Source organism: Mustela nigripes, chromosome 10 (assembly GCF_022355385.1).
Source record: "Mustela nigripes isolate SB6536 chromosome 10, MUSNIG.SB6536, whole genome shotgun sequence".
In the NCBI taxonomy this organism is placed as follows: domain Eukaryota; kingdom Metazoa; phylum Chordata; class Mammalia; order Carnivora; family Mustelidae; genus Mustela; species Mustela nigripes.
This window is the reverse complement of record NC_081566.1, coordinates 30,492,108-30,510,191: the sequence shown is the minus strand read 5'-3', so window position 1 is coordinate 30,510,191 and position 18,084 is coordinate 30,492,108. Positions and strand designations below refer to the sequence as shown.

Sequence of the window (18,084 nt, the reverse complement as noted above, 5' to 3'; positions counted from 1 at the left end):
ACTGTCTTAGTCTACTAGTCCACTGTCTTCCTGGTGTTGGCATCACTGAAATGAACTCCTTTCCTGTTTTACCACCATCTGCGCCTCTGCCTTTGGTCATGTGACTGGTGAGCTGCTGAACGTGGTCTGTCTGCAATCCCCGGAACCAGGTGCTCTTGCTCCCCTGTGCCCCAGCTACACGTGTTCACAGACCACTTTGGAAGAAGCCTTCCCGGACCATGGTATCTAAATTAGCATTCTCCCTCCAACTACCCGTCATCCTCTACCCTCTGTTCCTGGTTGTCTATCATTTACTCCAGGTGTCCCAGCTTCAGAGCGGGATAGATACAACTTTTCTGAATTGCTAGTCTTTACACAGTAAAAACCCAAGAAATACTTCATGAATGAAACAGTGAATCTGCTGAGAAATTAAACAGCAGGACACTGATTGATGGATCTTCAGCACTAGATGGAAAGAGGGAGCTACAATGTGCTCGATGAAAAAGAATGGGACAGAAACGTATGTCTATAGAGTTCAAGTGACCCCAGTTGTTCACATTCTCCCTCTGCTGCTCTTGTATCTGAGTCTCCCTGTCACCCTCCCCACTTGTGCCTTCAGGACCCATGGCGGCTTCCACCCTCCTCTCTTGGGACCCAGTGGTCACTCGGGAATGAGGACCCCAGGGGAAGCCATATGGAGGCCCAGAAAGAGGACAATGAGTGGAGAAGGGGAGATAGAGATGCCAGAGCACGGCCATGGAAGGGGATCCTCTGGCCCAGCCACGCCAGCTGATGGTGTGTGGATCACAGAGGTACCTCCCAGACAAGCTCTTGACCCACAAAAAAGCTCTTGAATCCCTGACCCACAAAATTGTGGACAAAGCAAGAACGGCAATTTTCAGCCTCTAAGTATTGTAGTAATTTCTCACGTGGCAAAGGTCATCAGGCAAGAAGAGATTTCTGAAAGCTGGGGAGAAAGCAAGTCATAAACAATCAAACATTGTCACAGGACAGCACACAAGGGAACAGAACTGCCACAGGCAGGCAAACAGTGAAAGGTCTAGAACAACTATTGGATTTCTGTAGGCACCAAGGCAGTGGGATCTACTCTGGGGACAGAGAACAGAGGAGGGGCAGAGTGAGGAAAACAATGTCAGGGATGCTGGAGGGGACAAAATGCAGGCATCACCTTCCTGTCATTCTTACCGTAACTGGCTAAATTCAGCACAGACACCTCTACTCAGTCCTGGGTTTTACAACCAAGAATTTGGAGAACTGTCAAGAATTCAGAGGTACTAGAGATCAGGAAACACGACCCAGAGAAAAGGAAATGCTCCTGCACCATTTGGAAGGAGAAGATTCGATTAAAACCCAAGGACACTGAGGACCTGCTATTCCCTAGGCTACAGATTAAGCTAAAGTGTTTACAGTAACCAAACATGAAAACAGCGAGGGCCACTGAAGACAGAGTGGGTTATCACAGACCAGAGTCTGTCTTCTGGAAATCTGTATATACTTAGAAAGGGTAGGCTGTGATTCTGTGCAAATCTGAGAGAGTTTCCAGGTTTCTTCCAGGACTGCTGGAAGCATGTGACCTCAAGACCGCTCCACGCAGTCACCCAAAGTGCTCCTGGCAATGATGAAAGTCACCGAGCAGCTACTTCCCACATCCGCTGGGAGACAGGCTGGTGGCATCATGTAACGAGTGCGACAGTCCTGCCAAGTAGGTATTGCTCTCCTCATCTCCCAGACGAAGGATGAAGGATGAAGAAAGGTGTGCCATGGCTGATGCATGATGAATACATGTGCTCTTCCTTCCTGTCAGAAAACTTCAACTCCCCAGAATCTCCTGAGGGATGGGAGTCTTCGTTACACTAATGAGAGGACTCAAGGTGGCCCTAAGCCAATGCCAGGATGGGCCAGGTAGCAAAAAGCCCAGCCCTGCAATTAGAGTGGTGGGATCTGGAGCCAGACCTCTGCAGAAAAAGGGCGGCATGACTATGTAATAAAACCCCCCAGAAACTCTCTCTGGATGCAAAGCTCAGGACAGCTTCCCAGCTGATGAGCACACTGGGGCCAGGAGGGGGCTGTGAGGTAGGTGATCCTCTAACCCAGCTCCACGGGAAGAGGGCACCAAGGGTCTGCACTGCCCCCGGACCTGGGCCAATGTTTTCCTTTACAACAACCTGCAACTTCTGACCCTCAAACAATGCAGGGTTAGGGGTGCTGACTACCCACCTCGCCCCTGCCTCTAAAGTCTGAGTGTAACCTTTGATTCCCCCAAAACCTAGTAGCTACTGCTGACTGGACGCTGTGCCAATAACATCAAGTCAATCAGCACACATTTTGAATGCTCTCTGTATGATGTCCCAAATTCTTTTAATAAAGTAGAGAAAATATTAAGCAAATCATTAGGAAGAGAAAATGTGGGGACACCTGGGTGGCTCAGTCATTAAGCATCTGCCTTTGGCTCAGGTCATGATTCCAGGGTCCTGGGATCAAGCCCCACATTGGGCTCCCTGCTCAGCGGGAAGCCTGCTTCTCCCTCCTACACTCCCCCTGCTTGTGTTCCCTCTCGCTGTGTCTTGTCAAGTAAAAAAATGAAATCTTAAAAAAAAAAATTTTTTTTAAAGGAAGAGAAAATGCGTTTACAGGACTGCACTGTGTTCATCGAGAAAAACCTGTGTACAAGTAGACCCACATCATTCAAAACCACGCTATTTAAGGGCCAAGTGTATGGCGCTTTCCTGCATTCCATCTGTTGTTCAACTGCAGCTGGTCAGAAGTGTGGGTGTCCCGGAGACACCACTCGAGCAGACGTGGGGAGCAGCGGACCTGGGGACTCACAGGATCTACCAGCTCTGTGTGTGGTCGGTGACAGAACTGAACCAGTCACCCCGTGGCTATCAGATCACGGGGGGCTGGAACAGAACAGCCAGAGACGAAGCCATAGCCAGGACTCAAACCCCGTGCAATCAAACTCCAAAGACAGCACTGGACTCTCATCAAAGTATAAACCTTAACATCTGTCAATTTTCCATCTGAAAATGGAGTGGTATATAATTCAGGAGGGTTTCACCTTCCAAAGGAACTTACAAGACCTGAAAGAACAATTTCATCAGCTGGACTGTTGGCCAACACAGTTACACCCGGATGGATACAGAGGCCACTATGGCAGCCAGAAGCTCACATGACAGCAGAGGACTGAACGACATGAAGAGAATTCGGGAAATGTGGAGCCTTTTCTAAACCCATCGTGGCTCTGAAGCTTACAAACAACTTTAAGTACGAGTTAAATGTAGGTACAGGGATGAAGCTGATATAAATCCTTGAAAACCAATCCTCTACCTTCAGATACAGTAAAAGGACTCTGGCTCTTTTTCCTGTGAGCTTGACAGAAACTACAGGACATAAATGCTGATAATACTTGTATGATCACGAGCATACATTCTGAATTTTCTGCCAACCAGACTACCTTCTGAGAATCAACACAGAGAAAAACCTCATTAAATCTAGCCAGTAATGCTATGTTTTTTTTTACTCTAGCTTACAAGGAAGCTTCCTAAGGTTTTATTTCAACTGAGGAGCCAAAAAGCGATTTCCTAAACTTAATCTTCCATTACTAGGCTGTATGTAAATCCCACGGTTTTCAAATGCTAAAGATTTGAGAGCCATCTCCTCACCTGGCCTGTTGGTGGCTGCCAGAATGAAAACCTGCTGCCGAGCTTCCAGACCGTCCATCTCGGTAAGTAGCTGATTCACCACCCGGACACTTGCTCCCGTCTAAAAATAAATAAATACAGCTCCATCAGTTCCCGATAAAAAGAAAAACACATCACCATGTTTTTACACATGAAATGGGGTACTTGCAAACTTGAATGAAATCTTTGATCAAGAGGTAACAGTAATCACTTTTCTGAGAGGTGCTGTGCAAAACACATTCCCATCAGGAACTCCCCCAAGTCCTGTTATCCCCTGTTCCAGAAGGAGGAATTGAGGCTCAGAGAAGCCACCTGTCCAGGCCTCTCAGCTAAACACAGGCAAGCCTGGCTGACCCGAGTCTCCTGCCTCCAAGTTATTCAAAGACCTGCTGGCTGCAATGGATTTCCTGTGGGTCATGTGTACGCTGAGCGCAAAGGGATGCCCTAGGATGTGAGATGCTCCAGATCCTTGGACTGGGGCATGGAGGCTTTTCCTCTTTTCCTGAAAGCCAACAGTACAAAGCAGATCTCCTCCGGGGCAACATCCAAGAGAAAGATCTGGGGAGGTGGTAGACAGAGGGGTAACTCACTCGGACACAGAAATGTACTAAATGCACAATGGAGATGAGAAAAGTGGGGTGTCTGTTCACGCATCTGTGTGTGTGCATCTGTGTCTCTATGTGTCTGTATTGTCTGTGTGTCTGCGTATCTGTGCATGCATTTGTGTCTGTGTCTGTGGGTGTCTGTCATGACTGCCCTTCTTCAACACAAAGTCCACGGGCAGAGGTGGTCATGAGTTTACAGGCGGATTTCTCCAGAAAGTAGCTGATGCACATTACCACCCCTGGGACACACAACACCACCATCTCAGAGGATGGAAGATAATTATAATCCAGGCACAAAACAGTCCAGCAGCACAGATTAACAATAAACCCTGTCCCACCTCAACAAGACGAAACTCTCAGAATCTGCAGGAACAGGATGACAGGTTTTACTATATTAAAATTATAACATTGTACGTAATAAGCAGATTAAAGGTAAGTAAAAAGACTGGGGAAAAAAAGCACCAACACACATAACTGGACAATGGACTCATTTCTGGAGCACACAAAAGCTCCTAAAATCAGAACAAAATTTTAAGAGCAAAAAGGTCAACATATCTGATCAAGCAAATTATAGAAGATGAAATACACATTCAGTGAAGACAATCAATCTTACTGACAAGCGTGGACATGATTACTAAGATTTAATATCATGTTTTGCCAAAAAAAAATTGACAAAAATTGTTTAGATGGGTGTTACCCGATGCTGACAAAGGCACAGGAGATGGTTATTTTCACAAAGTGTTGGCGGGTACGCATAACTGGCAGTTTTTGTGAAGGATAATTCAGTGTTAGCTTTCAGATCATAATACATACACATCTACGCTGAGATCCCACTTCTGAAAGTCCCCCACATGCACAGAAATATGTGATGATAATGTTACTTCAGTTCTGTTTGTAAGAGAAACAACTGGAAACAGTGTGATTTAAGAAATACTTGTTTCCAGACTGTGGAATATTTAAGCAATCGTTAAAGAATTAAGTTACTAAGTACATGGGAAAATTGTCAAGATGAATGACCATGTTTGTGTAAAAAAACAAGTCTAGGGGCGCCTGCGTGGCTCAGTGGGTTAAAGCCTCTGCCTTCAGCTCAGGTCATGATCTCAGAGTCCTGGGATCGAGCCCCGCATCAGGCTCTCTGCTCAGCAGGGAACCTGCCTCTCCTTCTCTCTGCCTGCCTCTCTGCCTACTTGTGATCTCTCTCTATTTCTGTCAAATAAGTAAATAAAATCTTAAAAAAAAAAAAAAAGTCTAAGTCATACATGTTTTTAAGTTTACAGAGAAAGTTTTAGAATGACAAATACCACACATGAAAGGGTTGGCAGCAGTAACCTCCAAGGAGAATAACAGGGAAAAAAATTAGAAGACTCTATCTCTTAGCACTTGTATTTTATTTGAATTTTCTCACAAGTACATGTTCATGTATAACCTGTATAATAAGAGAACACATTCAAATTTAACATATGTTCAGAATCCCCCTCATTTGAAGAAATCAAAAAAGCAGAACACGTGTACTGGAACATGGAAACGTGTGTTCATACACACCCAAGAGAGAGCAAGAGAAGCCAGATGTTAGGAGCGAGGTTCCCAGGCTGCAGACTTCTCTGAGGCAGGCGGCATCTCGGTGAACCCCCGCAAATTAGATTCCCAGTCGATGACTGATAGCTGAAAACCCATGAAAGGGGCTCCTGACAAATGAAGGGCGTATGTGGAGCCACAGAAGAATTAAAAAGGAGTCAGACCCAGAGGGCACCATGCCCCAACCAGCAGGACAGAAAGGGCAGTGCTTTGCTCTGGATCCCACATAGGATTTAGAATGTCAAAGCAGGAAGGGCAACCCTTGGCCACCCACGTGGCCATCAGAGACAAGACTGTGGAAGGATTTTCTGGGACTCTTGAATGAGGAAACAATCTCCCTATGACATGAATCACTCGGACATTAGTCAAGTTTTGTTCTTGGGCCTCTGGAAGGTTTCTGGAATTTGTGAGGTAAGTGAGGTATTTAGTAACTGTTTTTACAACCTTAGGGGCATGCACAGAACAACTGTCTGAAGATAACCGAACAACTATCTAAAGATAAATCACAAAGGAAATAAAACCACCTGCTTAGTCATCATGCCAGGAATGTCCTTATCAGATAGTCTCCACCACCTTTTGCAGGCTGGCTGTTGCTTACAAGAGGCTTCGCTCTGCTGGGGACTTTAAGACAAGCATCCCTATGACAAGAGCACTTCCAGGCACTCACTATACTGAAATTCCTACCAACCCTAAATCAGCCCAGGGATGCAGGTGGAGTCTGGGTAGACAAGGAGCAGGGCTGAGTCAAAGCTCAGCCCTATTTCAAGGGAATCTTAAATTATATTTTCTCCTGTCTCCAGAACCCATTTGCCTGAAGAGAGTCATGATCATGAGGCAGGCTCTTGGAAGCCACGTCATTGCCGTTCCCAGCCACTTGCCTGCCTGAACCAGACCAGTTTAAGCAATACCATGTAGCGACAAAATGGACACAGATGCCAAGAAAAACCAACTGTCACCATGGCAGCCTTCACTTTGAATTACTAGGCTTCTTCACTGCAAGAATCTTAGTGTTCTTAGGGAGTGACTTTGTCAGAACTCACAAAAGGTTTAGGACTTTACACCTACCTCCCGGTCTGACCTCCGAGGGCACAGGGCGTCTACTTCATCAAAGAAGATGACGCAGGGTGCGGAGCTCCTGGCTCGCTGGAACACCTGGCGGACGGCACGCTCGCTCTCACCGACGTACTGACACAGCAGAAACAACACAGAGACCAGTCAACTTTGGGGTTGGGGCCAAATCATTTAGTTCTAAATAGCGGTTAGATATCAAGAGTCCAAAAAGCATGAGGTGGGAATCACATGCAACTATGGATAGGTACCCATTTCTGATGCATAAAAATAGCCAATATATGGGTCAACTTAAAAAAACTAGCTGTTGTCCACATTTACAAATTTCCTCATTTGCAAAACAAAGGCAAAGTGAGTGTAAGGTCTCCTCCAGGTCACAATTAATCCCGTAATTCGGCTGTATTTTAGAACGGATCTCCTAAACTTCATCGGATCTCCTAAACTTCATCGCGTAGGATACCCAGCCGTAACTCTCCCGAATTCAGCAGGGTTCTAACTGTCATCCGCTGCTCTGCCGTGTTACCTACATGGTCATGTTGCTGACGGGAGAGCTATGTCGTCACATGGCTTCAGAGATGGTAGGTGAGCCAGCGAGGCCTCCCATGGCTTTGTGGGACATATGGTATGTTAAAGTCTAAATCAGGGGTGCCTGACTGGCTCCTTCGGAAAAGTGTGCGACTCTCAATTTAGGGGCCATGAGTTCAAGCCCCACGTTGGGTGTAGAGATGACTTAAAGAAATAAAAATTTAAAAAGAAATATAAATCAAGGGGTGCCTGGGTGGCTCAGTCGTTGAGCGTCTGCCTTCAGCTCGGGTCATGATCCCAGGGTCCTAGGATCGAGCCCCTCATCAGGCTCCCTGCTTGGCGAGCCCTCTCCTACTCCCCCTGCTTGTGTTCCCTCTCTCTGTCAAATAAGTAAATAAAATCTTAAAAAAAAAAAAAAAAATCTAGGGGCGCCTGGGTGGCTCAGTGGGTTAAGCCTCACCTTCAGCTCAAGTCATGATCCAGAGTCCTGGGATCCAGCCCCACTTTGGGCTCTCTGCTCAGCAGGGAGCCTGCTTCCCTCTTTCTCTTTGCCTGCCTCTCTGCCTACTTGTGTCTCTGTCAAATAAATAAATAAAATCTTTAAAAAAATTCTTTGAAAAAACTAAATCAAAATAAAAAAGTTCAGTTGAGGAATACAGCAATTCACACGCAGCTATAACATTAGACTAATCCGTACAGAAAGTCACATGTGAGAATACAGTCTCACTGCTGGCGAAGCATTCTTCTTGTAAATTCTTCTTGTAAAATTTCGAACCGATTGACTAAGAAGAGCAGGTTTTGGGGCACCTGGGTGGCTTAGTCGTTAGGCATCTGTCTTCAGCTCAAGTCATGATTCCAGGGTCCTGGGATGGAGCCCTACATCAGGCCCTCTGCTCAGTGGGGAGCCTGCTTCCCACTCTCTCTCTGCCTGCCTCTCTGCTACTTGTGATCTCTCTCTGTCAGATAAATAAATAAATAAATAGTTTTCAAGAATAAATAAATAAAATTAAATAAAAAGAAAGAAAAGTAGGTTTTTCATAATACAATGCCTAAAACAATCTGAAAGCCGTATCATGCAGGCACACGGTACATCACGGTGGTGATGAAGGTGTAAGGCTCCTGTGAGCAGAACTGTCCTTCCCTCACGGCTGCCCTGTCCTTTCTTGGTACTTCTGCTCATTGTGCTCCTCCCACCTGCACTGTCTCACAGCCTGCCACCAGTTCTCCCAACTGTCTGCTGATTCCTCTCAGAGTGTCTCTACTACTGTGACCTGCAGCTCGTCCACCTTCACCGCGTCATGGTGGATGTCCTCGGAAAGCCTGCGTCACTTTCACATTCGCCTCAATCATCACACCCTGAGCCCTGTACAAATACATTGGACTGGTTCGGGGTCCTAAAGAATCTAAATTTTTCAACCTCGAAAATCTGGCTTTTGCAAACACATGAAAATATTTGCCCTAAAGTCACTAATGATCTTCTAGTTGCCAAACCCAAGGTCCTACCTACTCCCAGTTCCTGGTACTCGGTCTGGTTATACCAACGAGGTTAGTTAGCCTCCTCCCGGTTTTTAGGCTTAAGAAGTCCTGGGCATCCTCCCCTTCGAGAGACCAGCCTGCTTTGCCAGTTTTTCCTTCCTTGCCCCAGTGCCATCAGGGGACCCGGTGAATGCACCCCCTCTGCCGGCAGACCTGGCCCATTCCCAGGGTTTCAGGGGCCACGCCAAATCTCAGAGCTCCAAACTCATATCTGCATGTCTGCTGGATGTCTCCAGACCCCTTGTTCCTGAAATTTCCCAGAGCAAATGCATTTTCCAACCCCAAAAAGTCGATCTTCAAAAGACCACCTCATCTCTGCCCATCACTCCATACTCTGCCACCGACCTCTTCCTACACCTCTCCCTAGAGAACAAGTCAGATCACAGTGAGATGACCGTTCGCACTCCTCAGAGCTGATCCCACCGGCACTGCTGAGGACGTGGGGACCCCCTTCACAGCCGGGGGAGGTGTAACTCAGCAACAACCGCCTTGGGAAAAAAGCAGGCAAAACTTTCTATTTTTACAAGTGCACACACTCTAGAAGAGACAGCAATTCTCCTCTGAATACATACCCTTGGGACAAACAGCTCCCAAATGTATGAAAGGATATGTGTATATAATGTTCAACCTAAACATCCGTCACTGATTTTTTAAAAGTGTGGTTATATTCAATCAGTGGAATACCACACATAAGACTAATGAGCTCGAAGTAAACATATCAACAAAAATAATACCTGTGATAGAATGATTTAGATGATATATTTATTTGGTCACTAAGATATATCTAATCTTCACCCATAGTTTCTGAGAAACGTCAGAACTACAAAAGTTAAAGGACGTCTTGCTAATCAAGGTGAATTTGGACCCCACCTGAGGGCAAGGCTGGCTGCCAGGAGGACAGGGTGGTCAGAGGAATGGAATTTTCAGTCCTCCTCACCCCCACATCCCCATATAGGACGGAGCTGGGGAATGAATCAGCCAATGGTCAGTGACTCAGCCAATTATGGCTATGTAATCACACCTCCATAAAAACCCAAGAGGAAGTTTTTCCATCCTTCTATGCCAGAGAGCCAGTTTGCTACCGTGTGCCCCGCAGCCAGGCATCAAGCCTCTTAAGACTCCTGTTTGGGACTTTGCCCCATATATCTCTTCTTATCCTTTATCAGTTCCTTCAATAAACACAAGTGTACTTCTGAGTTCTATGAGCTGGTCTAGCAAATCAACAGCAACTAAGGAGGAGGCTGTGTGCATTGGAGGGTGTGGGACCCTCCTGTAGGACTGAGCTCTAGCCTCTGGAGTCCAATGCTGTGTCCCAGCAGACTGTGCCAGAACTGAGCTCAACTGAGACGTGCGTGTTCTTAGATACCCTGCCGGTGTCTGAAATTGCTCAATGTTTTTGAGGGGGAATCCCCTCCTCACTGGAATTGGGGCCAGAAACGCTAAAAGAATGATAAAAATGTTCAACAAAAATAACAATAAAATCAAGTTACAGGGGTGCCTAGGTGGCTCAGTCATTAAGTGTCTGACTTAGGCTCAGATCACAATCCCAGAGTTCTGGGATCCAGACCCTATTCAGGCTCCCTGTTGGGCAGGAAGCCTGCTTCTCCCTCTCCCAAATCCCCCTGCTTGGGTTCCCTCTCTCGCTGTGTCTCTCTCTATCAAATAAATTTTAAAAATCTTAAAAAAAAAAAAAAAAGTTACAAAACACCCACATACCACTTATGTAAAGTGGATTTTCTTTTGTTTTTCCTTTACTGTTTATAAAAGCACTCCACACATGTAACAAAGTGGGCATTATAGTATATGGAACCCCAAATATGCCCATCACCCCGCTTCACTCATCATCTGCTCCTCCCGCCTAACTCAGCACTGGTCAGGACAAGCGCACTCTGCACTCTGTCACCAAATCCACCCTTTCCTTCCAAATTATTCTCTAAACATCATCTATCTGGCAAGTGTTCACATTTCTAATTGTCCCCTAAACATTCCTGAAACATTTACAATAATACTGAGTATTGCTGAGGGCTAAGTACATATAGAATAAATGTAGAAATTACACAGGATAAATGAACACCAAATTTAAGATTATGGTAAATTCTATGGGAGAGAAAACAGGGTCATGTTTAGGGAAGGTCTGGAGGGGGCTTCAAGCACCTTGGTTTTGTGTGTTTTTTTAAAGTTGGGTGACAAAGGGACACCTGGGTGGCTCAGTGGGTTAAGCCTCTGCCTTCGGCTCAGGTCATGATCTCAGGGTCCTGGGATCGAGACCCACATCAGGCTCTCTGCTCAGCGGGGAGCCTGCTTCCCCCTCTCTCTCTGCCTGCCTCTCTGCCTACTTTGTGATCTCTCCCTCTCTGTCAAATAAATAAATAAAATCTTAAAAAAAAAAAGGGACGCCTGGGTGGCTCAGTCAGTTGAACGACTGCCTTCGGCTCAGGTCATGATCCTGGATTCCCGGGATCGAGTCCCACATTGGGCTCCCAGCTCCATGGGGAGTCTGCTTCTCTCTCTGACCTTCTCCTCATTCACGCTCTCTCTCACTGTCTCTCTCTCAAATAAATGAATAAAATATTTAAAAAAAAAAAAAAAAGTTGGGTGACAAATACAAGAAGGATTCATTCCATTACTCTCCATAACTACTTCTGTGCTTGGGATGCTTTCTAATAAAGTTAACACAACAACACACGCTGAATTTATAGCCTCTGTTGGGTCTCTGTGATTCTGGAGAGGAAATCCCAGCTCTAGCAAGGTAGGACAGCCCTTCACTGCCCCTTCTTTTCCAGTCTCATCCCTGATCAATCCTCTCCCTCCAAGGTTCATTTCTAACACTTCTGCCAGAATGCCGAAATGAAGCACAAGGGAAGTAAAGACGTATGTAGAAAGCCCACAGGAAACACTTAAATATGAATCCTTACTTTAGGAGCAAGGTATCACATACAATAGGAAACACATTAAAAACCAGTAGGGGTATAAATGTAAAAAGCCTTTTATTTAATTTTTTTTTTAAAGATTTTAAATCATCTCTACACCCAACGTGGGGCTCAAACTCATAAGCCCAAGATCAAGAGTCACATGCTCCACCAACTAGGCCAGCGGGCACCCTGGAAGGCCTTTTAAAATAAACACTACTACTTTCACTTCTTCATCTGAATACATAACAGAATAGCATTTTTACTTCTCACGGGGATGAAGAGATAATAAGGTATTCAAACTCTCTTAAATTTGAGACACTACATCAACTGCTAAATACGGAAAGAAGTTACTATATACTATGGTAATATTTTTCTCCTTAGTACTTTTATTTATTAAAACTTAAGTCATCTGGGGGTACTGGGGTGGCTCAGTCAGTTGAGTGTCTAACTCTTGATCTTGGCTCAGGTCATGATCTTATGGTCATGAGTTCAAGCCTCGTGTTGGGCTCCATGCTGGGTGTGGAGCCTACTTTAAAGAAAAAAAACCACCTCAGTCATTTGAGCCACAGGACACTAGAGCAAGGCAAGCAGACCAGGAGTCACGTAATCAAGACTCAAATCTCAGCTCTCCTCCCTCAGCTCTCGGACTTTGGCCAAGGTGCACGCTGCCTGAAGACTTCAGTTTCCTTGTTTGGAAATCAGGAATCAGAGGAAACAGTAAGTCATCTCTCACTGGGTTGCTGAAGAATAATACAGTGGACCCTTGAACAGTGCAAAGGGTTAGGAGCACTAACCCCCCCTGCCCACTGCTGTCGAAAATCCATGTGTAACTTTTGACTCCCCCAAAACTTAACCACCAATAGCTTGTTGACTTTCAGAAGCCTAACAGTCGACAACATAAACAGTCGACTGACACCTACTTTCTATGTTCTGTGTATCACAAGCGGACTTCTGACAATAAAGTTACTAGCATCAGAGAAGAAAATATGAGGAAAATACATGGCGAGGACTGTATTTGCTGAGAAGTCTCTGCATGTTTACATGGGCCTGCGCAGCTCACACCCAGGCTGCTTGAGGGATGACTGTGTATGTACAGTGTGTGATGAACACTCGGCAAGGATCATACACTTTGAATGTTATTTCCATTTTGCAGGTGAGAACATGGAAACGCCAAGCTGATGAGACCTAACTGGGAGAGCAGCTACACATATTCGGAACTGTAGAGCAAAGCTAACATCACGCCCGCAGTGGAGATTTTACCCAAATGCCACGTCCATCCCCAGGACTGAGGACATGCCAGCCCGTGACTGGAGTGGCCCCGAGTCTCCCAACCTATACTCATGGCGGACGCCACATGACTTACCATGTTGAGCAATTCAGGTCCCTTGACCGATATAAAGTTCAGTCCGGACTCATTTGCAACAGCCTAGGGAGAGAAAACCAAAGGACACAAGTCAGACAAGTACAGCAGAAAGTGACAGCAATTCGTGACAGAGCAGGGACTTTTGCAGCTTATGCTGCTTCCCTTCTCTCACAGCCATTTTTTCCTTATTAGACGCAACTCACATATGGGAAAAGGAGAAACGGGTTAAAAAAAAATCAAGGAATATTCACTTTCTAAAAATCACTTAGACTGCAAGTCAGATGGAGACAACAGGAACATCTATGTCAGTGTTCTGTTTCTGTAAACTTGCTCACACACGTACATCTGCACACTCGTAGCCTCAGCCTGGAATCCCAGTAAGACCATAACCTCCACATCCTAGCACGTTGTTGCTCAGTGAAAAAAATCATTAGCTCATGACCCCAAATTCAAAAACATCAGTATCAGCCCGGGTCAAAGGCCAGTGTTTCCTGGTTATTTTTAATAACGATTAAACCTCATGGCTCAAAGCCAAAGAGAAGCACGAAGGAGACACATGTGCTTATACATGTGGCAGAATCCAACAGCGTTCACCTGAAGGTCACCTGAACCCTGAGCAAATCACCCAGAGCTTCACGAGGACCAGGGAAGGGATCTCCCTCTTCTTCTCTCCTCAGAGCCTTACCTTGGAGCTCCAGATCTAGACCCAACAGACTGCTCGGCATCTCCCTCCCGATTGGACACACATCTCAAATCCATCATTGACAGAGCAGGACGTGTGGATCTGTCCAACTCCCTCCACACCCCACACTTCCAACTCCAAAAGCTTTTAAACCCAAACCCTGGGGCCCCCACCTTGACCCTGTCTTGTGACGTCATCCAATCTGCCTGCAAGTCCTGTCAGCTCTGATGCCAAAATGCAGGAGTCCACTGCTCTCTGCTTCTCCACCACATACTGCCTCACGCAGACCACCGTATCTCCTGTCTGGATATCCAAAGAAACCAAACCCAAGACCCTGACCAGTTTCATCTCCCTCTTGCTTTCCTCCCACCTATTTTCACAGTGCCCCCAGCACGTCAGTCCTATCATTTCCCTAGGATTCGCATTCATCTTTGAGCACAGTATGAAACATTAACCACAGCTCACAAGCCTGTAGTTTGGCACAGGACAGCTTCTCCACAGTCCAGACACTGGCTTTCTCTGGATCTCGAACTCACCAAGCCCTTCCCCACGTCAGGGATTCTGCCACTGCTGTTCCCTCTGCCTGGAGGAGCCTTCCCCCTCTATCCCTGCTGCCTCACATGGCCAGCCCATCCCTCAGAACACTGCCAACTGAGAGCATCCCCAAACATCACTACCTCAAACAGCCACCTCCTAGCCAATGTATCAGCACATCTGCTGATTTCCAGCCTAACCTTGCTTCATCTCCAGTGTTACTCTATTACCGTTTCCTGCCTGTCTCCCCAGACAGACAGTAAATGCCACCACAGGAAGTGCCTGGTTCGCCTCCAACAGGGGCCGGCAGAGTAAGGAAGTGGCCCAGTAAGTGCCTAACACACGAACGCATGTGTGCTCTGCCTCGGAGGGAGCGCTTGGTCTCTGTCCCAGCTTTCATTCAACATGACACAAACAGGAGAACCAGGGACCACATATAACAAGGGCTGATGCCCCTGCATCAGCTTTTCAGCTTCTATCTGCCAGACTTCCAAAATTTAACCACAAATACCCCCCAAGAGTTCCTGAAGTTGTTGGCAATCTTGTCTCCTAGGGGAAGCACAGTGAGCACAATTTACTTTTTCTTCACAGACTGAGCCTCCTGCACATGGTCAGGAGCTGTCTGCTTCAGGCCAGAGCTCCAGACGCTCATTGATCTCACTCCTCTCTCTGCAGTTTCCTCATCAGCCATCACTGTGCAAGGTCTTGGCTCTGGCAATCATATGCCTTGACCTTATGCTACTCATACACTTTCTTTGCATCAGTGTTCAGAAAAATGGTATTATCTTATTGTGACTGTGAGTAAACAAAACAACCAAGATTAGCCCAAATCTTCATTTATGGTCCATACTAAGGTGCCAGGTTCTGACTTATAAGTAGTTCCACAACTTTCCTACAGTAACATTTCCTTCTGCCATTCAAGGACATTTTCTACCATTTCAAGATTTTCGGGCATTTACCTCCCAGAGCATCTAAAGAAAGTGGTGAACCCTCTCCCAGGAAAAAGTACACAGCTGCACAAATACCACCTGGGCTCACGGACCCAGTGAGCCTGAAGGCCACCCACGGAGTTCTTGGTCAGATTCCCCCTCATCAGGTGCTGGTGCCAGAATGTGAGTGCAGACCGGTACCAAGTTGTTGGCAGTCGGGGGAGGCAGGAATAGGGAGAAGAGGAAAATCCGGTCTACGGATTTCAAATAACCCACACTGTCTACTTTCTGCCAAGGAAGGGCTACTCAAAGGCAAATGTAAGTAAGTAAACAAACTCGGTGGGCAAGGCATCCAGGCCCAGGACCTGCATCTGCCTGATGAATTTACATATTCATAGGCAGGCCCTTCTTTCCTGCTCTGTCCTTTTAGAATGATGCCCCCAGGAAACTGCTGCCCCCGCCCCCCATGGTGCCCTCTGACCCTGCACAGCCAGGGCCTGGAAGAGTGCAGGAAGCACAGAGCAAGGAAATGTAGTCGTATCAGCAACAGTAAGTTTGGAAAACTTCACGTGTGCTATTTGATATATGGATATTTGGTATTTACTGTTGCTAGTGGATATTTATGGAGCAGTCACATATTAGCTGCTGTGGCATCTACTAAAAATGCTATTAGTTTTCATTCTGTTTATAAGTAATTCGAATAATTTAAAAAGCTGATGAGGGCTAAGTAAAAGATGAAACATTATACAGACATTAAAAATGACAGCCCACATAACTTACAGATAAGGAAGAGGGGTCTAATTTGCATGACTCCAAAGGAAAAAAAAAAGACACAAACTGAGAAATTTGCCCACATAAAAATGAAAAAAAATAAATAAAATAAATAAAAAACCATTTTAATATTTGAAGAATCATTATAGAACCACACACATGTCAATGGAAAAACAGGCAAAGGATATGAACAGTTTCATTAAGAAAAATAGCCAATAAATACATAGTTTGATAAGCCCACTGGTAATTTTTAAAATGTGAATTAGAAAGTGTACAATACCATTTTTGCCTCCCCGACCATCAGACATTGAAAGCATCATTGGTTCTTGCTAACTTGGGGTGTGCGGGACAATACCCACACTGCCAGGGTTGAATCTGCACAAAGCATCTTGAAGGCACTTTGGTGATGGAGCAGATGTAATCTGGTAATGGTTTACTCTGATCAAGTGGTAATGGGTCAAAAGTTTTAGAAACATGCATTCCTTTTATTGAAAAATTATTCAGGAATGCATTTTAATAAAACAATCAGTTAAGATACAAAAAATCTAAGTACAGGACTATTAGACATAGTGTTGTTTCAATGGGGCATCATTTCTGTAAGTTACAGAGTATCTTCATGACAGGATACTAGACAGATGTTAAAATACTGAGGTGTATATATGTTGACATGTTCAAGACATATTGCTATGCTGGGAAAGCATCATTAAAAACCTTATACTTGTCAAAACACGTGCAAAGTTATGCACACATATCATTGGGATGTGCCTGTATGGAGATGTCTGGAAGGACTGAACACAGAATGAACCAGTTAGCCGCCATGAGAGGATTCTAAGTAGTGTGACCCCTTTGGCTTCTGTATATTTTCTATTGCAAGGAAAGGGTTTTTTTTTTTAATAACAATTATTAAGAAACACAGAAGAAAATACTTATAAAGAACTACACAAAAGCAGGAAACAAGGTCAGCTACAAACCACAGTTACGTGACAGTGCTCACTAAAAAGCCAGAATAACAGAAAATATGGTAAATTGCTGTTAAAAATGTAAAAATCTTTTTTTTGTGCAAATTCTCAATGATGCATTTTTTTGTAATTAAAATAAAAGTGGGAAACCTTCCTGAAGAAAAGGCCAGTCTTGCTAGAAAGAGTCTGTAATAGAGACTATGTAAAACCCACTTGCTGTAAGACAGAAGTTAAATTCCTACTCTCCTCCCCATTGTAAGAAGGAAAACACGGGCAGCTACGCTCACCCCTGCGCTCACCCCATACCTTTGCCAGCAGCGTTTTCCCACAGCCGGGGGGGCCAGCCAGGAGGACCCCAGCGGGAGTCTCCAATCCAAGAGCTCGGAACTGATCAGGGTTGTGCACCGGTGCCTGTGAAGACAATAGCCACGTGTGTTGTTACAAATGTCCGTCCTATACTGTGTGCCCGAATGATCTCGATGCATGCTGCCAAGAGGAGTGTGGGGCACATGTGATTATTACGGGAATCCCTGCTCTTGGGGAATTCAAACATTTTAAGCATAATGATACAATACTTCAGCATCTTAAAATCAAGAGTTTTTTTACGCTACCTAAATTCCCAGGTTATAAAGCATCAGGTGGAGCCATCCTGTGAGGCTCAGAAGCAGGAGTGCCCTGCGTGGTCAGGAGCCAGAGACACATGCTATACCCTGCTCTTTGCTTTCAGAAACTCCACACCTCGAAGTGGATCATCCTTCATTAATGAACCACAGAACGCTCAGGAAAGTGGAAAAGTAAGCGTAAAGAAAATTAATCCAAGGGGCGCCTGCATGGCTCAGTTGTTAAGTATCTGCCTTTGGTTCAGGTCATGAACCCGGGGTCCTGGGATTGAGCCCCACATCAGGCTCCCTACTCAGTGGGAAGCCTGCTTCTCCCTCTCCCACT

At 45.5% G+C, this 18,084-nt stretch overlaps 1 protein-coding gene across 1 annotated transcript in view; it reads right to left on the bottom strand.

Annotated features, from left to right (window-relative positions):
• NVL (nuclear VCP like) overlaps window positions 1-18,084 on the bottom strand; it is a 97,107-nt gene that overhangs the window by 43,453 nt on the left and 35,570 nt on the right. The window contains exons 15-18 of the mRNA XM_059412921.1: window positions 17,446-17,550; window positions 13,265-13,327; window positions 6,926-7,045; window positions 3,663-3,762 (exon numbers count right to left, since the gene is read on the bottom strand). Coding sequence (XP_059268904.1) covers window positions 3,663-3,762; window positions 6,926-7,045; window positions 13,265-13,327; window positions 17,446-17,550 — 388 coding nt within the window. The remainder of the gene's footprint in view (window positions 1-3,662; window positions 3,763-6,925; window positions 7,046-13,264; window positions 13,328-17,445; window positions 17,551-18,084) is intronic.